A 25,998-nucleotide genomic window follows, 5' to 3' on the forward strand; every position below is an offset into this window, starting at 1 on the left:
TTGTCCATCTTGAACTTGCGAAATATTTTCTCAATGCACCTTTCTTAAGACAAGCACAACTTGTTGGAATTTATGTCTATCTCAATTCTCATGCCGAGAATGAACTTTCCTGGACCTAAGTCTTTAATAGCAAAACATTTGCTGAACTCTTTTTTCAGCTTTGCAATCCTAGAGACATTCTTACCAACAATCAAGATATCATCAACATAGAGCAATAACATGATGAAATCATCACCTGAGAACCTCTGAATAAATACATAATGGTCTGAGCTACACCTCGTGTAGCCCCTGCTCCTCATGACAGATTCAAACTTCATGTATCATTGTCTTGGTGCTTGTTTCAGGCCATAAAAACTCTTTTCAGCTTGCACACATAATCTTCTTTGCCTTTCACAAGAAACCCCTCAGGCTGCTCCATGTAGATCTCTTCCTCCGGTCAAGTCACCATGGAGGAATGTTGTTGTCATATCCATTTGCTCAACCTCCAAGTTGAGACTTGCTGCCAAGCCAAAGATCATTCTGAGTGATGTCATCTTCACCACCGGAGAAAAGATCTCATCAAAGTCAATCCCTTTCCACTGCCTAAATCCTTTTAACTAGCCTGGCCTTGTACCTTGGATGTGACGTGTGTTCCCTTTGCTTGATTCTGCAGACCCACTTGTTCTTCAACACTTTCTTACGCTTAGGCAACTTCGCCAACTCATATGTATGGGATGGCCCAAAACTAAATTGGCCAAGGTTAATTAATATTCATGATCATCATGACTTGGTCTCTTGGGATTTCACTATGTTTGGTAGGTATTCGGTGAAGTCTCTTTAAAGGAAATTTCCATGGCTGCTCTGCCACCCGGCGGCCACACTTTTTTGCGAGGTCCAACCGCCACTACCTTCGGTGGCGGGCTCAGAATAACCCGCCACCGATTTAGAGTGGTATGTAGCCCGTTGTGTACTAGTGTTCCACCGCACTAATTAACCCATCTCTTCTCCGCGTGCTCTTTCCTAGCAAACCTAGGCTAATAGATATAGAAATGGGCATTCGTGAATAAAAGCAATATAGGATATTAATTCAGGCGGTAGCCTACCCATAAAATGCCACTATGCAGCAAATGTTCGTGTATAGTATCCTAGCTACAACCCTTTGTTAATAAAGTTGGCCACTTTCCTTTGGGGGGTTAGTAAGCAACCTAGACATGCAAGAGCAAGAAATGACCCCTGCAGCAGCTAATTGCCTCCTTTGGATCTAGCTAGTGAAGCGGACATATATATAGTACAGTAGTCCTGAAATAATTAAGAAATTGATCATGCATATGACTCTGAACTATTTGACAGTGACCACTTGTGATTTACGTTCTACGGGCACTTAAAACTCAGTTGGTTACATGCAATCAAAACAATTTCAGGTGTGTCGTCACACGCAAACATATAAGAACTATACATGATTTAGGAAACATTATCTGTATTAAGTAGACTTAATTAATTATCATCTCTTGTGATACATGTGCATGCATTTCATCTCATTTAAAAAAGATACATAAAATTCTTTCTAATTTATATTGTGTTAACTACTACTCTCTCCGTCCGACTTAAATTTTTTCCCAAATATGGATGTATCTATGCCCAAAAACCGTTTAGATACGTGTAATAGAAATTCACTTAATATGGGACGAAGTGAGTATAAAGATTTCTTTATTTTCATTTATGGATAACCAATCCATTTTCCAACATAGTTTGGAGATTTTACCCAAGAAATGGGTACATAAAATGAAAAGATCGGAACATGGGAATAGATCTTTAATTATACTAATACTGACTACCCATTTCCTTTGTTGTGATTTCTAAAATGGCATACCTATACAAGGGTTCAAGTTTCGATCTATATTTGCGGAGTGGATCATCCCTCTCGAAAACGCAGATTTGAAGTTGTCCATAATTTACTGAGTACTCGGTATTAGTTTGCTCCAATTAGAAATAGTGTTAATATGCCGATATGATACAACACAATTCCCATCAAATACTATTTGATTGAAGTTGGAGCTTTCTCCTTGCATTGATTCATTCCATCCGAAGCAAACAGAGCAACGACCGAGAAACTAACTAATTAAACAGCAAGAATTAAAACATGGAGAGATTGAACAAACACACTGATACATATGTGAAGGAAGGAAAAGAGAGCGGACAAAGACACCTAATTATAACCTCAAAAAAAAGACACCTAATTAAGCAGGAGTAGTAGCTAGAACTAGAAAGCCGGCGGTGGCGGCCGGAAGGAAGCAAAGACATCATGCTGCGGCATCTGACCGTTTGGGATCAGGTTGGGCGGCAGGCTGCTGTAGAATGGCATAGACGCGGAGTCAGGTGGCAGCCCGCCACCCATCACGGCGCCATTTCCTCCCGCACCCGGAGGCGGCGGTCCTTCCGGCAACTGCTGCATCCCATCGGACCCAGTGGGCACCGCGTCACCTGTAGCTGCTGCCAGCTCTTCATCGACCAGCGGGAGGCGCTCGTAGGTGGCGTTGGAGAAAGTGGCCGCGACGACCATGATGGGGCCCGAGGCCACGAGCTCCCCCACGACCGTGCCCCCGACGACCTGGCCCTGCCCGCCCGCGAGGTACACGGCGAGCCCCGTGGCTCCCGGAGGGCACGGGGACGGGAGGAAGGCCCCGGAGAGGGACAGGATCTCGAAGCGGCCGTGGAGCGTGACGACGGCCCCAGGCGGCGCCGCGGGCTGGCGCAGCGTGACGTTGCCGACGACGCCGCTGCCGGACAGCACGGAGACCCCCCGCTGCCGCCGGCGCGCGAACGTGGCCACGGCGTCCATGATGTCGGCCCCGCTGGCGATCTCCAGCACGTGCGACCGCAGCGTGTTGGGGCTCTCCCTGGTGATGATGATGGGCGGCTTGGGCTTGTTCTTGGATCCCGGCGGCCTCCCTCGCGGCCTCCTCCCCGAAGACGAACCCCCTCCGCCGCCGCTGCCGCCAGAGGTGGCGTTTGGGGTGGGAGAGGTTTCGCCGGCGCCGGCAGAGGGGGAATCTTGGCCCTGGGCGCCGGCGCCGGAAGATTCGTCGTGGTGGTTGTTGTTGCTACCGCTGCTGTTTGGTGTCGTTGGGGCTTGCTCTGCCATGACGCCGCTCCCGCCGAACTGCTGCGCCAGGTGGTTGCCGAGGTCCAGGCCGTGGCCGCCCATGCCCCCTGCCCACCACGCCATCTCCTAACCTTCCGACCTCGATCACGCACGCACCTATGGCTTTGCTTGTCCACCAGCGTACAGAGTGGAGTGCGTGAGGAAGAGAGTACTAGGGAGGGACGGAGGTAGGGGATCTTTTCTCTCGGTTCCTTTCACTGTCTATCTCGCGGCTGCTTTTGGGGCTCTTTTTTCTCCGTAGGCTGGGCAGGGAGCCGCACCTGCCCCTGATGGCCTGATGCCTGACTATAGTTGCTAGGAGTAGTACTGGTGCAAGTACTAGTATTTGGCTCTCTTCTCTTTTCTGGTTTGCCTTTTATTTTCCTGCGCTTGTTCGTTTTGCATGCCCTTTTATGTTGCTCACTTTGCGTTAGGGATGATCTAACAAAGCAATAGCACTAGTAGTACTAGATTCTCCTCTCCTCTCCTCCATTGTTGCTTGGAACCTTGGAGTATTGCTAAGCTCATGAAGTGGGGAACAGCGAATTCACGATCGATCCAATCTGCTGGTTGGGGGCAGATCAGATCAATCGATTGGTTGATCATCGGCACGCACAGGGTCTAGCTGAGGCAGCCTAGCTAGCTCCTTTTGTGGTTGTAAATGAAACTGAACAATTAAGGACGAGTAAATTGGGCAAGAAAGGCCGGAGCGGGGAAGTCAGCTTATAGCTAGGCGATCGAGCCTCACATGCATATAGAGGGCAATTAATTACTGCGGCTAAGGAACCTTGTCACATCTCTATCGTGCTACATCTGCAGATTGCGCGCGGTGCCAGTCGTAATAATTGAACTAAATAAATCAACCAGCTGGTTCTCATGTTGACAAGGAAAGCTCACAATAATAAAGCTACGCTAATCAGAAAAGTCAAGCCACGAACAAACAACAACAACACTTGCCCATTGACAGTAGCAACAACATGTGTAGCAGTAGTGGGAGACAAATAAATTTAGTACCATGCACGGGTGCATTGTAGGTTTGGTGGATCTTGGCGCCTGGCCTTTCCCTGTCTGTCGTACATGCAAAGGTAGTAGGAGTACTTGGTTCACGAAGCAAACATTTCCATCCCATTTTAGGGCCTGTTTAGAACAAATGAAAACTGTAGGAATCTTGAAGGTTTGGTTTTGCTGCATGTGAAACAAAAAACTTTAGAGTTCGGTTTATTTGCAAAAAAAAGAAGATTATTTTTACAGTATTTTTAATCTTAGAATTTTTTTTGGTATGGGTAACATTCATTTTACAGGAATAGACATCCTAGATTCAGGCCTCAGTCGGGTTAAAGGATTTTGAGTGGATTTTCATACTCCCTCCGATCCATATTAGTTGTCGAAATATTACATATATCTAGGCGCTTTTTAATCATAGATACATTCATATTTGGATAAATTTGAGACAATTAATATGGATCTAAGGGAATAGTAAATCCAATGGATCGAGAATTCGATAGGAAAATCACTATAGAGACATTCGTTTGTAAGAAACAAGCAAAGTGAGTCCGTAGGAATCTCATTGATTTTCTCTGCTTTTAGACAAAACTGAACATTAGGTTCAATTTGTTTTTTTTTTCCGGAGGAATGGGCTTGTACAATTTCTTAGGATGGCAATTGTTACCCTATCACAACCCTATGTTTCTTCGTTTTTCTATGTTTTATTTTCCTCCGAATCTAATAAGCTCTCGTAAGGAAACGTCTAAATTGATTTTGACTCTTAAGGATACTTAACATTAGATGAGATCGAATGAAAATTTCCTAAGGATTTATATGGGCATGACATGTCAATTCCCTACTTTCCCTGTTCATGTGACTTCAAATCCTGTAAACCAAATAAATCATAGCAGTAGAAAAGGTAGAGCATTGGGATGTCATGACACTTCAATTCTTAGGTCAATTTGGACACAATCCTTAAATCTATCATCTCAGTTCCTATGAAAGAAATGCTACACATAGAAAAACTTTCTTAGGTTTGAAATCCTGTAAAAACCCTTTGTAAATCTTACAAACTGAATGAGCCCTTAGGGCTGTTTGGAACGAAGGAAACAACAATACTCACTCCGATCCAAATTACATGTCGCGGTTTTGTCTACATATGTGCGTATCTAGATGTCACGGGTTTGTCTAGATACGCATGTATCTAAATATCTAGACTATGTGTATCTAGACAAAGCTGCAACAAATAATTTGGATCGGAAGGAGTATCAATTTCTTTCGTGTTTGTTATGCTTTTGAAAGGAAACAAAACATTAAGCTAGACCCAAGGTTTCTTTTTTCCATTTACTTTGTTTTCAAAATATGTAGGTTTTTTGGAACGGGGTGTATATTAATTAACGAGTAGAGAGAGTACAATCGGAATCGACCTGGCTCATCACGCAAGAAGGCACAGTGCCGAATAACACACCACCACTCGACACACTAGCGGCAAACCTAGCAATCTCATGAGCAACCGAGTTACCCAAACGAGGAACAAAACCGAAGCGGATACCTGGATAAAAAGTATTATTGTGCTGTAGAACCGAAGCGGATACCTGGACAAAAAGTATTATTGTGCTGTAGAATATCGACAAGAATCGGTCGAAGGGATTTGCCGAGGGGCATTGCAAAGCTTTAAACCTTTCCAAGATCAACGGAGCGGGGCAATGATCTTTCGACGCCTTTAAACCTTCGAGACAAGCTTCCGCCGTAACTTTGACCTGTGCTTTGGCATGGAACAACTCCGACCTGAAATTCGCTTCCAATGGAAATCGAAGCCAAGACCAAAAGGGTACTACTGGAGCCTGTAGCCTGTTCGCCTCATATTTTTATTTCCACTCCTTTCATGTCCTTTGTTCCCTGCGTTCCAAACACGTCCTCAACCGTTTATCCCCTCTTGTTCATCTCGGAGCATCTCTCTCTTGTTGCGTGCTGTGTGATGGATACGAACAAGAGGGATCGGAGACAGGGAGACAGAAACCGGCGTGGGACATAGAATCTCTTGTTGCGTGCCGTGTGATGGATACGAACAAGAGGGATCGGAGACAGGGAGACAAAAACCGGCGTGGGACATAGAAACTGTAACAGTGCTAGTACTGAAGTAGTACTATTTTCCCCATTCCTTTCTAGGGAAAGGGCGAGCCGGGGCGTGGGTGTGCAGCGGTGATGCTGGCTATATCTTATTGTTTCTTGCTCTCGGTGTTTGGGAGGAGCGTGTTGGCCGTAACGTGCGCACGGGGAAGTGGGGGCTGGGATGGCAAGAGCAGAGCCACGCCAATTTCCATGGTTTTGACGAGCGCCAGGTGCGAGTATGGATGGCCATGGCTATCCGAAACCCGATTACCCGATGGGTCTAGACCCGAATGGATGCGGATCTGAGAAAAACCCACGGGTTCGTAAATGGAGAAATTTCAGACCCGTCGGGTTTGGTGGGTCCAGGTCTGATAGAGCCTTACCCGAACCTGAAAACCCGCAAACCCGGTTCGGATTGAGTTACTGAACATTTGGCCAAGCCCAATGTATTGCTAGGCCTTCGGGCCTTGGGCCGATCCGATCTAACTTGGGTCTTGCTTATCGTTCAGTGGCAGAATCTGTAGCACACAAGGGAAATTGGAACGTTGTGTCTTTGATCCTTTAGTACTACCTCGGCTAGGGAGGAAAGAAGAGAGCTCTACACGCCTATAAAGACACCCAGTGGCTTCACATTCAATGATGGTTAGCCGAGCTCTCTGCACAATTGCATTGCGCGGCTCAAACTAATTGAACAAATATAAATTAATATTGAATAAATAAAATAATACTATAATAAGTGAAATATTTTGTCGGGTCGGGTATACCCGCGGGTCTACCCGCCCTGCATCGGGGCCGGGTCTGGTAATATTTTGGACCCGGTACCGGGTCCGGGTTGCGCGTACCGATTTGGTGGCCGGGTACGGGTCCGGTATGGCCATACCTGGACCCGTTGATCCTGGGTGCCATCCATAGGTGCGAGGAAACATGGTCGAGCGCGCCGGCTTCATCAACCAAAGATGGCCGAGTTGATTTCGTGCGAACGTGTTTGCCGAAGGAACTTATGGCTTTACACATTGCCGGACTATCGCTTGTACGCTTATCGCTGCCCAAGTTGATTTTGCGCTAACGTGTTTGTTAGGTTTAGTCGCACAATATAAATTATTAAGCGTGGGGGAGTACAATTTGGCTCAGTTTTTTTTTTAATCTTCTCCAACAAATGCTCCCACTTAGCTTTCTGGAAAAGCTGATACCTAAATTTGGTTAGTCTTGCAAACTAAATTAGTCCAAACTAATTTGAAAGACTAACCAAATTTGAAAATCTTGACTTGAGAGCGTCGAAGCCCACAAAAAAACTGGACTAGGCCTCCACAATGTGCCAAATGCTAAATTTGCCACCTCATATTATTTAGCAGCGGTACTAAAAGTATCATTTCAACATAGTGTAGTCAAAGCCTGTCGCACCAGTGGCACTCGGAGTACCACCGTTGCGCGACGCGTGGGCCCCGTCTCCGAGTTCCCGGGAGGACTTCGTCCCGGGCAGCAGTCATGAGCAGCCCGGCAAGCTACCAGCCTGGAAGGGCTAGCGGGGCTTCGGGGAATATCGCCGCCTGGATGCCTCCCGGGAAGCCACTTGCCGGGAGAGGGGTTGTCGGGCGTGTCGGGCCTGGGTGCCTCCCGGGAAGCCAGGAGGAGGGGTTCCCGGGCGCAGGCTCCCCCCGCGAGGGAGGGGGCCCAACGGGCAGAGCAACAGCGCCACGTGGGCGTGTGCCAGGCGTCGAGTGCGCAGTCTCGGCAGGGCCAGGAGTGAAGCGCACGGCGCATTAAATGAGCCAACAGGAGGGTCATTACCCGTCCAAATCAGGTGAACAATGGCTGTCCAATCCTATCTTTAGGGTTTTAGACCCCTAGCAGCGGAGGTGGCGTCCATGCACGCCACCAGCTCACCGAGGGGGAGTTGCATGTCTCCCTGATCGACACTTGTAATATATGCGCCGCGGCACCTGTGGTATCCCCTTCAGTATAAAAGGAGGACCCCCGCCAACGGTCAAAGGGTTCGACGGTTCCACATTTTTTCTACGGTTCGTCGATCACGCGGCTGGACAGTTCCACAATTTGACGGGTAGATGGACTCACACTTAGCCATTAGCAGTACCCTAAAGCAGTGAAGAGCACTTAGCCAAAAAGAGAACGCCCGGGGACCCTCCCCCCGGCAACGTGTAAACACTTGATCTATAGTCAATACAAGTTCAGACAAGCAGGACGTAGGGTTTTACATCTCCGGGTGGCCCGAACCTGGGTAAAAAACGTGTGTGCATGTGTTCTTAGCTTGCATGCATCCTAAGTACATTACTTTGCAGGTTACGTACGCCATCGGCCATGCCGGCGATCGCCGGAGCGATCCCCGACGCCCCTGCCGAACCTAAAAAGGGGGCGTGACCGCACGCCCCCGGTGTCGGAGCCCAGTGCGACGACAAAGCCAAATTTCTCTATCTATGGGACCCACCATTGTTAAAACTCATATATAAAATATACTCTCTCTCCTGCCTCATCTACTTTCAGCTAATAGGGAAGAAAGTGCATGGATAAATATTGTTTTATATTGTTTGAGGAATTTGGCACCAGGAGCAAGTAGGTGATCTGGTTCTATCTTTTCTTAATTTGGCAACCCCTCCACACTGGTATGAAGTGGTGCCAAAAGCTAAATTTTTAGTTTGGTACCTCAATTTGGCACACACTGTGGAGGCCCTTACAAGGTGGGAGCAAACCTCACTCATTAGATCAGTCTTTTAGATGGAGTTAGGCTTGGCCTTGACAGTTGTGGCTGTGGGCTCTGTGTATGACGAGTTGGGCAGGAAGTCGGCGGCGACACACATACACCAACTGCCGAGCAAAACCACATGGCATACCAATGATTTGATGAGTGTTTTTGGCGCACTCAGCAAAGTCGCCACCATGTGTCTCGTTTACCGCAGTTGTCGACGCCACCATTTGCCAAGTGCTTTTATGATGACAACGGAGTTGACGGTGTCGCTGTTTTCCCAATCATTTTACGAAAACACTCGCCAAACCTCTTCTCACTTGCTGAATGCCTGGTGGCAGCTGCAGGAAACGTCACAGAAGAAGCTGATAGGTGATGGTTTTCATCGGCCGTCACCCATCTTCCAAAATCAGTGACAGCCGACCGCTTGCCGTCACTCATCTTCCTTGTTCGATGACGGTATCAGTTTTGCCATCACTTAATTTGACGAGGAACCGTGATGTATCAAATGGGGGTTGAATGAATTAGAATTGTTCTGCAAAAAAAGGTTGTAGCGAGGGTCATACCCTTGACCTCCTGTTCGCCCAGTGTTCAATTGTTGAATGTTTTGCATAACTGGCACCTTATCTATAAAAATAAGAGGAAACATAAATGTGAATCAATTAAATGTGTCTTATTGTATTCCGAACTATTTCATCATCTTGCAGCAACACTGCGGGCGCTAGGTACAACAACATACAGCGGCAATACCACACGACGGTGTACTGTACGGCAAGGCTGACGGCCAGCGATCGAGGAGCGACGGCTACACGCGGATGTCACCAAGTTGACGCGCCGACACAAGCGCATCAAGGGCGGCGAGGTGAGGGGCCTGACGACATTGCGCAAGGTCAAAGACGCTTGGAGAGGCAACAACACGGCATGGCGAAACACGTGGTTTTGGTTTGTTGGTATTTTATTTGGATTCGGCATATTAAAATATGCAACGCTGAATATTCTTGATAATGGTGCATCTCGTTTGCATTCCATTTTGAATTTTATGGATTTTCACCTTTTATTTTATTTATTTATTTTGAGGGAAAGTTTCACCTTTTATCTTTTTTTTAGCGAATTTCACCTTTTATCTAGAAGGAAAAACCTTTTTCTTCCTTTTCTTGAGCCGAAAGCCTGCTTCTTTTTTTCTTTCATTTTTCCCCTTGGGCCGTACGTCCCCTTGCCTGGCTCCTTTCCTATATATCGTGGGCGGAAGCCCTAGTCCAGCCCAGCACCAGGGCCACCCTTCGTCTTCCTCGGTCGAGAGACCCAGGAGGGTTGTTCTAAAAAAAAAAGAGACCCAGGAGGGCACGCACGCATCTGCAATTCCGCCGCCATGAATTATCTCGCTCCCGACCGTTTCTCTCAAAACAGAAACAGCCAAATGAATCCCCATCACCTCATGAACCGATTCAGGTTTTCAATCGTCAGTTTCGTGCCTTTAATCTCACACTAGAACGGACGCCCCGAATGCCGGCTTTTGGTATATGTTTCCCGATCTCCATCCTCAGGCGACAAATGATGACTCCGAGAGCGTCACCTTGAGACTCTCCCTCTCTTCCCTCGTTACCATATTCAGATTTTCGCCTCAAAACCATTGTAGAACCCGTGTCTTCGTCGTCTTCCTCGTCGGACGCCGCTGCCATTCTTGAAGGTGAGACTGTTTGGGAAGCAACCGTTCTTTTTCTTTCTCTCCCTTTCTCTTCCCCCTTGAGAACCGCTCGGCTCCTCTCTGCCTCGGCTCCTCTCCTCTTTCCCTTCGTCGGCCTCACCAGCTGGAGTGGGGATGGGAGAGGAGGCCGGGCCGCTGGCGTTCGTCGTAGTTGTAGGATTTGGTGTAGGGCTAGGTCTAGGGTTGCCTTAGGGGCGTTTGGCTTAGTGCCGTTATCAAGAAGCTTTTCTCTACTGCTCCCGAGCGGCGACACGAGGAGGCCAGCCATCTTTTCCATTCGTTCTTCATGGTGGAGGACGAAAAAAAGGTTCGGATCTGGCGATGGCTTCGTCAATAAGCTCGGTGGTGCTTCGTTTTGCAGTGATTTGGCTCGTCCTGGCCGTCATGGTGGCGGTAGAAGGGCTGATTTGCCTGGATCCGAAGCTCCATGGGAAGAAGGTGAAGCTGCGTCTGCGTTTCTTCCTCGGAGCTCATCCCTAGCGGTGCCAACATGGCTGTTGCCATCTAGCCGCTGTATCCATTGGCTGTTCGAGCGGCTGCTCCACAAGCTGGTGCTGACTACTATCTCGCGTCTCGGCTTTCTCTTCCTCCCGGCTGACATGCCAAAAGGGAGGATCTTTGGCTCCGGTATGGCCTCTCACGCCTACCTCGTCCCAAGTGGTGTCGTCCCCGGTGACGATGCGGAAGGACGGTGGAGAAGGACTTGATTGTAATCAATATCTTCCTCTTTGGGTCCTTTTCATAAAAAGCGAGGACTATGTTGTATTTTCTGTTTATCCTAGGGTCCTCTTTGTAAAATGTAATCCCACCGCTCTTTCTGGGTCCTTCGGGACCCTTCCCTTGTTCAAAAAAAAAAGGGTGAGACCGTTTGATAGCTCTGCTCACCATTTCTTCCCGTGAGGGAACTCACGTAGTCATCTCCTATCTTCTTGACAAGGTTTTGCATCCATCCGATGCTGCTGGCCTCGTCATCCCGAAGCCATGCCGCTGCAGCACCGCAGCCGGCTGTTTTCGGCGAACAAGGACGCCGCTGGACGCGCTTCCGCGCCAGGAGCATAGCCGCGGGGTCCACAATCCAACGCTCCGACCTGCAACTGGGATCAACGACCACGTGGGACAAATTTCGTCCATCTTCATCAACTTCTGCGGCTGCCTTTGATTCCGTTGTCACCTTAGGTGAGTTTCAGTTCATGCAGTCACTGAAATGTCCTGCTCTCCAATTATTCACGTTTGCTACGTGCTTGTTGAAGCCATGACGATCCCGACCAACATGACCATGCCATCCCCAACCTATTCTTTGTTCCTGTGAATTCCGTTCATGTCACTTCGTGCCATGCCATCTTGTTTCTACAAGTTCAGAACATCAAACAAAATCTCGATCCGATGACCGGAGCTCTGACAACATCAATTCCATCCTGTCAATGACCAACATCGTCATGCTCCTACATGTTCACTCCATAATTTGAGCCCAACCCTTGCATAGGAAAGTTCCCTTTTGACTTAGAGACCCTCTGGTTGAATCAGATTCCAAATCCAATGGGCAGAAATTAAAATACATATTAACCGATGCAAATTCGAGTCAAATTCATATACAATCTGAATTGTGTTAATGCTTTTGAGCATACCTTGTTTTGTATAGTTTATATACATGCATAGGAGTTGTATGTCAAGTTTGTAGAATTGTCTCACATGCTTAGCCATTTATTAGATTTGTAAACTAGCATGTATTTTTGTATTATTTATTTATTCATGTCCATGTACTTGCTTTGAGTTATTGTTGTGATACTTCTGTATATGACATATATTGTGTGTGTGCTGCATGTATGGTTACAGCGCACACGGTGTAAGTGGGGTTAGAGGTAAGAATTTAAGAGCGATCAGCGTTCAATTGTTGGACGGACAATGTCGCCAGTAACAATAGGTTACTGACGGGTTCCTCGCCGGCCAAAGGTGAGTTTAAGACCCTTCAGTAATGCGGTGCTCCAAAGAGTAGATAATGGTTGGGAAGGTATATAAGTTTTCAAAAAAATTGAATTTTTCATCACAACATCAGAGCCATTATATAAGATGATGAGATGATCGAACGGTGCGATAGAATAAACACGACTTTATGCGTTCATGCAAAAAGAAAAACCAGAAATTTCAGTTCACGGATGGACATATATATGTCTGAACTCTTGTTTATGTTTTACCGGCTTACCGCAAGTACATATAGTTGTATTTTTTTTATCATCTAATACTATTGTCACGATATTGCGGTAAAAATTTCATGATTTTTTAGAACTTTTGAAACCCTTAACTGGCGCCGGGATTATCTTAAGTACCATCCTTCTTGTATACATATTGATAGTACATGATAGATACAAATTCTCGCGGCATATATGGGCAAAACCTGCAGTGCAGTTGGAGCCCTGCTTTTATAAGGACGGAGAAAAGAAGGAAAACTAATCCTGGTTTTTCTTCTGAGTCTTTGTGTCCTTGTGTTTGATTGTACTACTACTACTGCTACAAACCACCATTGGTGATTGTGTGATGGAATCTTCAAGGCTCGGTGATCAAGAAGTAAAGGTAAACGACAATCAGGGAAGGATCGTCTTGAGCTTGTAATTCCTGGCGAATGCGCTGTACACGGCGAAGTTAAGTATGCACATGACAGCCATGCTCCAGAAGAAGTAGTCTAGGTGGCCCTGGTTAAGGTCATCGGATATCCACCCGGGGCTGCCCGGTTTCACCGTGATTGCCGCCAGGACAGCGTATATGAGCGAGCTCATGTAGCTCCCAAGAGCAATGGTGAGCAGCGCAAGAGACGTGCACATACTCTTCATGGAGTCCGGTGCCTCGCCGTAGAAGAACTCCAGCTGCGCGATGTAGCAGAAGACTTCGGCGCCTGCAAGTAAGAAATACTGTGGCAGCTGCCAGGCGATGCCAATCACCTCGCCTGTTGCCACACTGTCGAGCCGCTTCATCTCCACGAGCGCTGCAACGGCCATGGCGAGTGCCATGAGGACGCGCCCGGCACCCATCCGCTGCAACTGTGACGGCTCCCAGTGGCCGTCAGAGGAGAAGTTATTGAGAGCCGGCACGATGAAATTGCTGTATAGGAGCACCCAAGCCAGAACACAGAGCACCTCGAAGGAGCTCAGGGACGCTGCTGGTATCGGCACCGACAAGATATTTATGTCCATGGCGCTGCCCTGCAGGATGAAGGTGCTGTTCATCTGCGAGTAGGCGGCGGAGATGACGATGCTGGTGGCCCATATTGGTAAGAGCCGAAGGAGGATCTTGAGCTCCTCCACCTGCGTCACCGTGCAGAGCGTCCAAGACGAGCTATGTGCGTCCAGCAGCCTGTCCTCCAACTCCGAGTCAGAAATGATGGCCGCTCTGTCGAGAAAGCTGAACTCCGTCGTGTGCGCGATCCTGGCATGGGGATCCATGGAGTCGCCGCTGACATCGTATAGATGGTCGGCGTCAAAGGGCAGCGTGAGGCTGACCTTTCTGAATGCGGCAACGACCACCTGGCACAGGCTCTTGAGCGGCGTCCCGGTGGGCATGCTGCGCTTGTACATGGGCGTGGCGTACACGAAGCCACCGTAGGCCAGCGCAATGCACAACGTGGAGATCCCGAAGCCGAGGCCCCAGCTGACGTTCTGCTGGATCCATACGATGAACACGCCGGACACAATTGGGCCGAAGTCGACGCAGAGGTAGAACAAGCTGAAGAAGGATCTCTTGCCCTCCTGGTCCTCCACACCGCTCACGTCGTCGAACTGCTCAGCCCCGAACGGCAGCAGAGAGGACCGCACACCGCCGCTCCCGATCGCTACGAGGTACAGCCCAATGAAGGGCAAAGTAGCGTTGCCCGTAACGCACGACGAGCCGGGTGTGCACACCTCGGCTGGCGCCGGCATGAATGCCGTCAAGGTGACCACAATCATTCCCTGGGAGGGAGTAGACAGAGTTAGCTTATCAAGTCCATTAACAAATGATCGAGGACTGGATCGAGTTGCATGTATACTCACAAGGATGTAGACGGCGAGGGAGACGAGGATGGTGTTGTAGTTGCCCCAGAACGTGTCGGCGATGATGGCTCCAAAGATGGGTGTGAGATAGCTCGTGCCAAACCACGTCGTGACGTTGGACGCGCTCGCCAGGTTGCTGCCATGGAGGACGGTCTCCAGATACACCACCAAATTAGTCGAGATGCCATTGAACGCCGTGCTCTCCAGACATTCAAACCCTGCAGCATTGATTAAATTTCTCAGTTACCTTAGTCTTACTACTATTTCTCAGTTACCTGAAATCTTACTACAATTTCTCAGTTACCTAAGATTTAAAACAATTTAAGCAACTTCACAAATAGATTATCCTAAAAAAATGCTGTCTTTAATTAGCATGTCATATATTCTGGGCCGAGTACAAATTAAAATTTTGAAACATTGCCCTTACCTAGCACTACTGCTGGTGCCTTGCTACCCATTTTCTTCTTGTCCTCCAGCAGTTCCACTTCTGGGGTCTCATCTAGAACCCTTGGCCCACGACTCGGTTTTCTTTTGAACGAACGGTACGAGATCTGTTTCAATTTCAATGTAGGACGTTACAACATTGCGCCAAGAGAAGCGACTAAACATTAAAGTAAAGATGGGTTTTAATCTGTTGCTCAAATCTGCCAGGCTGAGATACCAAAGTTGCAGCAAGTATTTTTTTTTTTGACGAAACGCGGCAGCGCTACTTTTCATTAATTAAGAACGAAGAGAACAAAGCCAAGCGGCCGAAATAGCTACAAGAGTTATAGAGAAATACAGAGCAACCGAAAAAGGCTTACACGACGACCATCGCCACAACGAGGAACACATGCAACGCAAGAGGAGCACTCCTAAAGCCATCGAAAGACCACACAACACCGAGACATTGCAACGCACACAAACAGCTCCTCCGCCACTCAGCTGTCATCACCACGGCCAAACAAAGCACCAGGCCAACGAGTGTAGTGGCATGGTCGAAGGACCTCTCCGCCGAGACCAAGTCGAAGGGCGTTGCGAAGCCGAGACAACACCACACACGAACCTTGACCGCCGCTGGACAACCCCGAGGATTGCGGACAGAAACTGGCCATTCACGCCGTCGAAAGGCACCGAGCAGTCGAGGCAGCAACAGGAGTGCGCGGCTCATCACAAAGTATGAAGCAAAGGATCGATGACGGTCGAAAACGTAAACCGAGAAGGCCACTTGCTGCGTCCACTAGAAACCGCCCGACCCGCCGAGAAATCCACGGATCCAAGACAACATCTTCAAGAAGAATGCGACACAGACTGCCGCCGCTGCCCGGTCCAAAGGACCTACGATTTTCACCGGATTCGTGAAAGGGGCCACAACAATGCCTCGAAGGAGGGCTACGGCGCACGTAGGCGTCGCCATTGTCAAGGCTGGCGGCCGCCGGTCTGAGCTTTCACCCGGCCCCTAAAATCCATGGCAGAGAAGGTGCTACTAGAGACAGCAAGGAGGGCGGTGGCCTAAGCCACACGCACGGACAGCCAAGGACGGCCAACAGACCACCACCGGGGGGCGCCACCCCAGACCCCAAAGCCGGCGAGCAGGGAGCTCACCGCCACCCGAGACGCCGCCAAGCGCCGGATCCGGGCGCGATGACCCAGATCCAGACATCTGCTGCAGCCCCGACCACCTGCCGCCTCCAGCAGCAAGTATGAGTTAGTGGTTGCTAGCACACATGAATTCAATCTCAAGGAAAACCAGCGCGAGATATTTGCATGGCACGATTCCTAACAGTGGATCTATTTATTGCTCATGATTTTCAACCTATGAATGTGCTATTTAAATCTAGAACTATGCGGATATATTTACGACCACTAATGCTGATCGATTAAAACAAGCGCTTGATATGTATTGTCAGTCTTCTGGACAGATGGTGAGTGATGTGATGCTAAATCATCAAAAAATTCAGCCCTTGCACCTTGGTGGAAACGAAAGAACTAGTCTGTACTTCCTTGAACATTTTAACAGAATCGACTACAGACAAGTATTTAGGACTGCCTCCACTTATTGGTGTCCATCGTACGGATTGTTTCCAGCATTTAAGAGATAGAGTCTGTAACGGGTTAAATGGGTGGAAGAAGAAATTATCTTTAGGAGGAAAGGAGCCAAGGAGGTCTTGCTCAAAGCAGTGGCACAAGCTATTCCATCTTATGCAGTGTCTGTTTCTAAATTACCAAAACAAGTATGCAAAGGGATAACTACTGCACAATGTCCCAGTACTGGTGGGGTGATGAAGAACACTAGAAGCATATGCATTGGTTTGCGTGATGGAAGATGTGTATACCTAAACAGAAGGGAGGCATGGGTTTTCGTGATCTTCATTGTTTTAACCTAGCTATGTTGGCTAGGCAGTGTTGGAGACTCTTGCAGGCGCCGAATTCTTTACGTGTTTCGGTCTTAAGAGCTAAGTATTATCCTTCTGGAGATCTTCTCAGTTGTGATTTAAAGAAGGATAGCTCTTTTACTTGGCAAAGTCTTTGGGATGGAATACTAGTCTTTTAGCGTGGACATATTTGAAGAGTTGGTGATGGAACTAGCATTAATATTTGTGATGATCCTTGGACTCCCAACAGCCCAGATCGTGGAATAATGACGAGAAGAGGGACATTGTCTGCACTAAGATTTCTGAACTTATTGATGTTGAAAACAGATGCTGGGATGAGCAGGTCTTGCGTGATCTGTTCTGGGATGTTGATGTTAACCGGATTTTGAAAATTCCTATTGCTAGAACACAGATGGATGATCTGGTCTTGTGGCACTAATGCAATTCCAAGCATACCCAGCTGCAATTGCTAGTTAAATATCTTCTTTTACTAACTTCTCCTTGTAGTCCTAGTTTCACCAACTTTCTTTTGCATTGATCTCATTGAGCTCTTTGAGGACCATGTGGTATGTTTTGTTAGTTTTGGACTGTTTTCATTTTGGATTGTTTTAATTCCCTTTTTTCTGTGCAGACTGTCCCATAAATTATGATTCTTACATGTACACAGTTGCAACCGAGCTCAAGTTCCGCATTGATTCTGATGGACGTTTGGCAACAGTAGGCTCTACCATGTGGAGAGATTTCCTGGTCAAAGCTGGTCTCAACGAAAAGGATCATATTTCTTTTCTCATCTTCAAGGAAATGTCACGCCTAGTAGTCTGTGCTTTGAAGATATGAGCATGTATATTTTGCGTCGACTCACATCGGTGGAATCATGTGCTTCTATAACTAAAAGTCGGAATTTTATTTTGTGTTTTGTGTTGTTTGTTCGCGAAATTAACACCAGTAACGCAACTATGAATGCCATGATATTATTTTGCTTTTGGGATTCCTTAGTTCTGATTACATTGCTTTTTGGCAGGAAGGCGCTGTGTTTTGGAATTAACTATGAATTCTAACCCTATGTTCATATTTGTATCTATTCCTTTGTTCTGTTAAAACCAGGTATATATCTTTTTGGTTTGCACGATGCCTAGAAGGGTCCTCTGGCTGTTGTTTAAACAGACTGTCAAGGGGTGAGACACTCAATCTTTTGGACGATCTCTGAAGAGGTACCTATGTTCTTTCCTTTCTGATTTTTTGAAAATGTTTTTCTACTTGGATCTGCATCCTTTTTGCTTGTTGTTTCTGATTCTGTGTTTGTTCCATGACTAGCCGGTTGTGAACTCTGTTCATCCAGATTGTGTCTCTACAATTATGCGAACTGTTCTAGTGTTTTTTACTCAATTGCACGTACCTTAACTAGTGCAATCCACCTATACAATTATGCAAACTGTTCTAGTGTTTTTTACTCAATTACACTCGTTTAATCTAGGGTCTTTTTGTGAAACGCATTTTCCACCTGTACAATACATGATTTGCACCTAGGGGTTTGAGTTCTTGTTTCCATTTTTTTTAGAATCTGTGTGTTCAATTATGCTCACACTATGTGCAATTCAGCATTTTTTTGTGATGCAATTGCACCTGCACCATACCTCAATTGCACCTAGGATTTTTCTGCTCTTTGTTTCATTTCTGAATCTGTGTGTTCAATTGCACCAGCCAGGCTTTGCTTCGATTTCTGCAGCACTTCTAGGTTGCCTGTTTTCGTTTTACCAAAACGAGCAAATAGTGATGTAGACTTCAATTCGTTTGATCTATCATATCATGCAGGAGATGGGGGGGGGGTAGTATCTGAATGATGGTTAGATGGATCTTGTTTTCGGCAAGGGAAGCTAGAGGCCCACTTGAATCAGCAATAAACAGGTACACCACTTTTTGCATGCATGCTTTCTGCAACTCCTGTAATTATATGGGTTCTGCCACTGCAATTACCCTGGGTTTCCCTTTCAGTTGCACTTCTGAAATTCCTTCCTAAATTTTGGCTACCATTCTTGGGATCATCGTCACGGCTGTACATGTGAATTGCATTAGGAGTCATCATGCAATTATAGGGTTCTGCCACTGCAATTACCATGGGTTTCTCTTTCATTTTTCCAATAATCAACTTACTGTACCATTTTTTGAGCCTTTTTTAAGTGTGTAATTGCAATCCATGTTACTGTAGTAGCCTATTGCAATATTTTGTCCTTTCTGCAATTCAAGTCCCTTGTAATTGCAATTTCCATGTATTGCAACCTAAATTTTCATGCAACTACCATTAATTTGGGTTTTGTTTAAACTAAGTAGATGTAAGCTTAAAATTTGGTAACTGAATGATGGGTAGATGCTGTCTCAAATTTTGGCAAGGGAAGCTAGAGGCCCCGTTGAATAACCAATGAACAGGTAAACTTCTTACCCAACTTCTTTTTTGTCCTGCTATGTATGGTCACAAACATGGTCAATTGCACTTTTTTTTTCTGCAATCTGGCATATAACCAAAGTCATTTGCAGCTTCCCGCTCCTTGAATTGCATCCCCAGATTTTTGCCCTTTTAGTTTCTGAATTTCGGTCCATTTTGTCCTAGGTTCAAATTGTAGGTCAAAGGCATTTTTGAGTTCAATACCTGGAATTTTGCAATGCTGATCTGTTTACTCAATTTGCATGGAATTCACCATGCGCAATTGGTTTGTCATAAGCAACACGATTGCATTTGTCTCTGACTAAAATTGCAGACCTGCATTTTGGTATCCTGTTTTGTTGTTGATTATTGGTTGTTGTACAGAGGATGTATGCTTTTCTGGGATGGTTTTGGGTTTGATTTTTGACACTGACTGCGAGCCATAGTTTGAATTTACCCAGAGAGCAAAAATTTGGCTAGCAACAGGGGGAATTTGACATGGTTATCTGGTATCACTGAAAGTATTCCTTTTGAGTAGAAACGCATCATCGATAATTATGGATTTTATTTCGTGTTCCACCTTAATTCATTTGGAGTTCCACGTTCCTTTGCCCAATGGTTAGCGGACCACACCCAGGCTGAACGTTCTGACATCATCGTCGATAGTGGTGTCGTCCATCTTAGCGTTGAGTCCTTTTCTGAAGTTATTGGGCTAGAAAACTCTGGATTGGATGTAAATGCTGATTTTGATGGTTCATAAGATCTGATAATCTTATGATGTATCTATTCCATATTTTCTAAAATTGCAGATTGCACTACGCCATGCCCTTACTTGCAGCACCCTTTTAGGATGTTAAATACCGTACTGAAATTGATTCATTCTGGTTATTTATTTCCGACCCTTTGTTGTGTGCCCATATAGTTCAAATTTGCACTACTATATACTCCTAGTTGCAACGCTGTAACATCTGCATTTCAAAGCTTAACGAAGTGCAATTGATAATTTTTTGCTATCTGATAATCATACATTGTATCTGTTTCATCTTTCTAAAATTTCAATTTGCACAGTGCCATGCCCTTAATTGCAGTACCTTTTGTATGCATGGACATCATATTGTAATGGTTATGGTTATTGCTGTAAGTCAATTAATCTTAGAAAAACCTACTAGTCTAAATGCACTGTCTATCTAAGCTTTTGTACCTGTACTATATAATTTTTAGCAAAGCCTGTTCATATGGATATGGAGAATGCTAGATGCAGTCAGCATCTTAGCTATGCTTGTGTGGTTATTCCACCCTTTTATTCCACTGTTAGAAGGATGTTTTTTTGCTTCTCTGGATGTGCCCTTTTTTTCAGATTTGTGCTCCTGCTGGAAGGATTTTGGAGATTCAATTTGTTTGCCAGCACAGAAGCAAAACAGAGAAACAGAGAACAGGTTTGCACAACAAAATGCCCACACAATTATCCTTTTGTGTTTTTCTACTGATGGTTCATATGTTTCTCCTCTGTTGTTTGAATCTTTGGTTTTTTTGGCGTCAAAGTTAGCTGGTTGTTTTGGTTAGAGAAGACTTGATTCTTTTTGTTTTGTGGCTCACAGAAGATTCGACTGGTTTCAATCAAAAAACCAGGCGACTACTAGAATGCCAAAAACCAGGCGACTGGTTCCTGGGCAAAAAATAGGCGTCTGCCCAATAGACAGACCCGATTATTCTTTTGAGACATGGATCTCTAACTTCAGATAGCTTTTTCTTGTTTTCCTTTTCTCAACCCTTTGTAGTTTGTACATATTTGATTTTTATTTAATATATGGCAGTAGGTTTTTTAACCTACTGTCTTCCCATGAAAAAACACATGTTTTAATTTTAATTGATATGAGTATCTGACTTTCTTCTGAATTACTACTTTGGCGTCTTTTATCTTGTACTACAGTACTAGTTTATACTCGGTACCACGTCAGCAAGTGCCCTCTTCCAAGACCCGTAAGTAAAGAAAATGATTCTAAAATTGAATGATTGAAATTTTGAAATGGTCTTTGCTAGCCAGTCTGGACGCATACGACATGTGGATATATACCCTTTGAAGTCTGAACTTGTTAGATTATATCCTACATCTCATGATACTGATAAATTGACTACAAAGGCGTCTAAACTGTGGACGACTTGACGATGAGAACGCCAGGCAAAACAAAGCAAGATATCGAATGAGGGATCAGTTAGCCACTTAGCGCTCACCTGCCGCAAGAGCGGCGCGCGCTCGCCTCTGCCCATGGCGTCTCCAGCGTCCATGCCAATCGCCAGATGGCCGCCTGAGTTGGCGATGATCCTCGCAAGCAAGTGGTTTGAAGAGGAATTCCTGAGAGCTTAGCCTTAATCCATCTCTGATTGCTGGCTAGCTGCCCCTGCATGCTTCTTTATTTGCTCTGCTCGCCGCCGGGAGAAGAGCGATGCTGATATATATAGCGCGCACCAGTCGACAGCTTGGCATCGCTGCGCAGTTGGTGGATCAACGGGGATATATGAAGTGTCGGCGTCGTCGTAGCGCAAAATAATACTAGTGGGATTAGCAGCATTGTCGCGAGAACGCTTCAAAACAGAGTGGTTGAAAGTTTAACAATCGATATAGGTTAGTTGACAATTAAATTATATTAAGACTTCCACCCACCGAATACAATACTTCGACGCACATGCATTCATATTCGTATTTGTATATATACGCAGTGGCTAATCTATCCGGCAGCCTCGGTGTCAAAAGATAAAATATCATCTTGGGATCATATAGTTCCTCCTTCCAACAAAGAATGTCTCAACTTTGAATAAATTTAAATGCATCTATATATTATGTCATGTCTAGATACATCCAAACTTTACCAAATTTGAGACATTTTTTGTTCGCCGGAGGGAGTAATACAATTGCGTTTACAAATAGCAGTATCCGGTGAATTGAGAGGCAACTCGACGGCTATGGTCAGCACTACAATATACTAGACGGATTTGTGTTGTTGGCCTGTTTCTGTTGTGAGTTTTTTTACCGTAAATTTTGGATTTGCCCTAAAGCGATGGTATCTACCCTGTAGAACCGATGAACAGGCATAAAAGCATGAGAACAATTCAAACATTAACAAAAATGAGAAGTCGCATTTAGATCCTTACCAAGTAAGTCGGCAACGTTTGGACCGGGTGTTCACCTCGGTGAACTGGGATACCATGTTCCCTAATGCCTTCTTAGCTGCTTTTAGTACTACTACTTCGGACCATGCACTGTTAATTCTGGATCTGCAGGCTGATTTTCGGATAGGCAGACGGTTTCATTTCGAGGCGTTTTGGCCTAAAGTGGAGGGATTCTTTCAGGTGGTCGAGGAGGCGTAGTTTGCCGATGACCACGTTATCGTCAAGCCCTTTCAACGGGTGGCTTCGCGGCTGCGCAGTACCGCGAAACGTTTGAGGAGTTGGAGTGGTCGTCTCATTGGAAACACTAAGCTTCAAATTTTGGTGGCCACGGAGGTGATTTTACGTTTCGATGTGGCGATGGAGTCCCGTACTCTATCCGTGGAGGAGCGAGGTCTCCGAGCACTTCTTAAGAAGAAACTCCTGGGCCTTTGCTTGTTGGAAAGGACTATCGCCCGGCAGCGGTCGCGGCTCACTTGGCTTAAGGAGGGAGATGCCAATACCTGTTTTTTCCAACTCAATGCTAGTCAGCGTAGAAGAAAGAACTTTGTGGCAGCCGTGGAGCAGGACGGCGTTCGGTTTTCTGATCATGATTCCATGTCCAAGATCGCCAATGACTTCTACCATACGCTTTTGGGCTCGGGTGTGGATCGTGAATTTGGTCTAAACCTTGATTTCTTGCAAGTGGGCTCCTTTCAGTTGTTGGGACTGGATGAGGCCTTTTCGGAGGAGGAAATTTGGCAGTTGGTCAAGGAGCTCCCACCCGATAAAAGTCCTGGGCCGGATGGGTTCACGGGCCGATTCTTTTTCTTAAGAGAGAGGGACACTCCCTGATTTTTGTAAAAAGAAATCATAGAATTTACTAAGTTTCGGAGGCCTCCAAACAAACCATCACACATTAAGGCGCTGTCAAAAGAAAAGAAAAATAGAGGATTCTGTCCAGCTAGCATAAAGAATAGAAAAAAACACCCCGATATCCAATTCTTTTCACAGTTGCTTAATGCTCCATTTTCGTATAATGCTATACCTACTAAATATAACATGAAGAAACGTAATTGGGAAGGAGATACCACCTGCAGATTCTGTGCCGAGGAAGAATCGATTCGCTATATTTTTTCCAATGTGCAGTTGCGTGATATACCTAGAGCATAGTGGGTTTGGCGTTAGGAGTGAAAAATAGACCTTGTTTCTCGCATTACTTCTGGTGGTTGGCGTCCTGCACAACGATTGGGAGAAATCTCCAGGTGGCTGGGTTAGCGGCATCTGTTGAGCGATTTGGAAATTGCAAAATAGGGCATGTTTTGAGAAGAAATTGATTCAATCCCCAGCTGAAACCATTCGTCTTGCATGTGCTTTTATGAAATATTGGGCAAGCTTCTGGAGATGATGAGCGGCTTCGAGCAGGAGCTGCAGTTTTGCAGAAGGAAGTGCTGAAGCACCACCCAGATCAAGCGAAGATGGATATGCCAAGGATCCAGGGGCCGTGCGTGACGAAGGAGAAGATGATGCACAATCGGGCATCTGGTCGCGGGATCGGCTACAAAAAGATGTCACTGTGTGGGGGTGATATAGCTCCCTTTTTCCACAATTCAAGGAGAATCAACCCAAAGCAATCACCGTCGTAGACCGTGTCGAATGTTATAGCTCCCCACTTCTTACCATGTCGAAAATTCTACAATCTTGACACAGCTCCTATGCATGTACATGAACTATACAAAACAAGAGGTGCACAAAGAGCATTACAAAAATTCAAATCCTATATGAATCTGACCCGAATTACATCGGTTTAAATGTTGTTTAAGTCGCATGGAAGATGGAGATCATGGGCTATAGGTCGACTGTAGAGGGAAAAACATTTATGGTGTTTTCACTCTGGTGATTGGATCGATAAGCTGACTTCTGTTCTGGAATCATGGAGAGGACTGGCACAAAGTGACGGGAACGAAGAACACTAGAACAAACTCTAGGTTGGGGATGTCATGTTCATGTCGGTAAGGATCGGCATTGTTTGACAAACGTGCAGCCAACACAAACAATTGGATGAAGATGCCATGACAATGAGGTAAGCTCGGTAAAGATGAGTTTAGAGGTGCAAGGAATTTGACGAAAACTCACCAACCGTGACGGAATCAGGCGGTGAAGGCGGCGGATGAAGTTGACGAAGATGACGTCCCGGGTGGTCGTCTGTTCGGTGTGCGGGCCGAGGTGGTGGCTTCGGGATGTCGTAGAAATGCTCCTGACTCGAGGTTTCATCCTTCGTGGCTCTTGTTCGCCGGATTCAGCCGACGGCAGCAAGGAATTTGTCAGCGACCTGGACATGGACCACAAGAGCAATGCTACACCTGGGCCATCTCCACGGCCCACTCGAGCCCATCGTTTACCTGCACGGCCTGCAGGCCGAGAGTGGCTTCGCTGAAGCCTCTAATACTCTAGTACTTAACCATTGTCGAACCTGGTTGCCGGCTTAGGAAAGGAATGGCTAGGCTAGGCTTATTTGGAACATGAACTCGTTGTGTGGGTGGTTGGGAGGATAATCACAGCTACCAAATATTCCAATTCGTGATCCAATTCGTGTTCATCTTGTGAGATTTAGTTCAGGTGCTCACAATCTGGTATCAGAGCCGTACCATCCTGGATTTTCCCCACCACCGTTTCCACACCCGATTCAAGGATCGTCAGTGCGCGGCCGCCATGGATAGCCTCGATCCGGAGGCGCGGCTTATCTACGATCTCCTCAAGGAAGGCCTCACGGCGGATCAAGAGAAACGCGCTCGTGAGCAGCAAGACTCGACCGTGATCGCCGTCCGCAAGATGTTCGATGAAAATACTGCAAGGATGGACGCCATCGTCGCCAAAATCGACGGCGTCCGCGATGAATTCAGCACCGAGCTTGCTCAGATTCGTCTGGATCTGGACAAGGGAGGAAGAGGTGACCACGACACGGGCGCTACGGGCAGCGTCAAGGGACACGGCTTCTACAAGCCTCCTCCACTCCGAGGTGAGCGCCCCAGTGCCAGTACTCTACACTCTTCTTCGTCCCAACCTACTTCGCCTCACCATGAACACCTTGACGTTGTTACCTTGGACCTTGCGTGGAATTGCCGCGTTTCGATGGCACTAACCCGCATCTCTAGCAAACCCGGTGTGAGGATTACTTCCAACTGTGGGGCACCCCGATGGCACTCTGGATTCCTTATGCTTCTGCTCAGTTCGTGGATGCCGCCGCCCGTTGGTTAGAATCGTTCCAGCGTCGGTTTCCTAGAGCTACATGGCCAGAATTTTGTCAGGTGTTACATGCCCGATTCAGTCGTAATCAGCATCAGAACTTGATTAGGCAGCTATTCCATATTTCTCAGACATCTACGGTGCTTGATTATGTTGATCGATTCTCTGAGTTATATGACCAGTTGCCTGCTTATGA

At 46.4% G+C, this 25,998-nt stretch overlaps 2 protein-coding genes and 1 long non-coding RNA gene across 5 annotated transcripts; 1 reads left to right on the top strand and 2 right to left on the bottom strand.

Moving 5' to 3' along the window:
* Window positions 1-2,017: 2,017 nt before the first annotated feature.
* Window positions 2,018-3,780, bottom strand: LOC100821604 (AT-hook motif nuclear-localized protein 23-like). The gene has a single exon (XM_003568614.4). It carries the CDS (start codon window positions 3,203-3,205, stop codon window positions 2,240-2,242), a length of 966 nt encoding a protein of 321 aa, XP_003568662.1. The 5' UTR covers window positions 3,206-3,780; the 3' UTR covers window positions 2,018-2,239.
* Window positions 3,781-12,931: 9,151 nt separating this feature from the next.
* Window positions 12,932-21,910, bottom strand: LOC100821921 (protein NRT1/ PTR FAMILY 8.3). Its single transcript, XM_014898350.2, has 4 exons — window positions 21,645-21,910; window positions 15,067-15,190; window positions 14,640-14,857; window positions 12,932-14,558 (listed from the first exon to the last, which is right to left on the bottom strand). Exons 1-4 carry the CDS (start codon window positions 21,696-21,698, stop codon window positions 13,200-13,202), a joined length of 1,755 nt encoding a protein of 584 aa, XP_014753836.1. The 5' UTR covers window positions 21,699-21,910; the 3' UTR covers window positions 12,932-13,199.
* Window positions 15,205-21,308, top strand: LOC106865981. Of its 3 annotated transcripts, none has more exons than XR_002964117.1 (3): window positions 15,212-17,465; window positions 17,625-18,204; window positions 18,806-21,308. It is a non-coding gene; the product is annotated as an uncharacterized LOC106865981 (long non-coding RNA). The 3 variants fall into 3 exon arrangements; XR_001405945.2 differs by having other exon boundaries at window positions 15,213-16,319; XR_002964116.1 differs by having other exon boundaries at window positions 15,205-18,204.
* Window positions 21,911-25,998: the final 4,088 nt, after the last annotated feature.

Source organism: Brachypodium distachyon, chromosome 2 (assembly GCF_000005505.3).
Source record: "Brachypodium distachyon strain Bd21 chromosome 2, Brachypodium_distachyon_v3.0, whole genome shotgun sequence".
Taxonomy (NCBI): Eukaryota; Viridiplantae; Streptophyta; class Magnoliopsida; order Poales; family Poaceae; genus Brachypodium; species Brachypodium distachyon.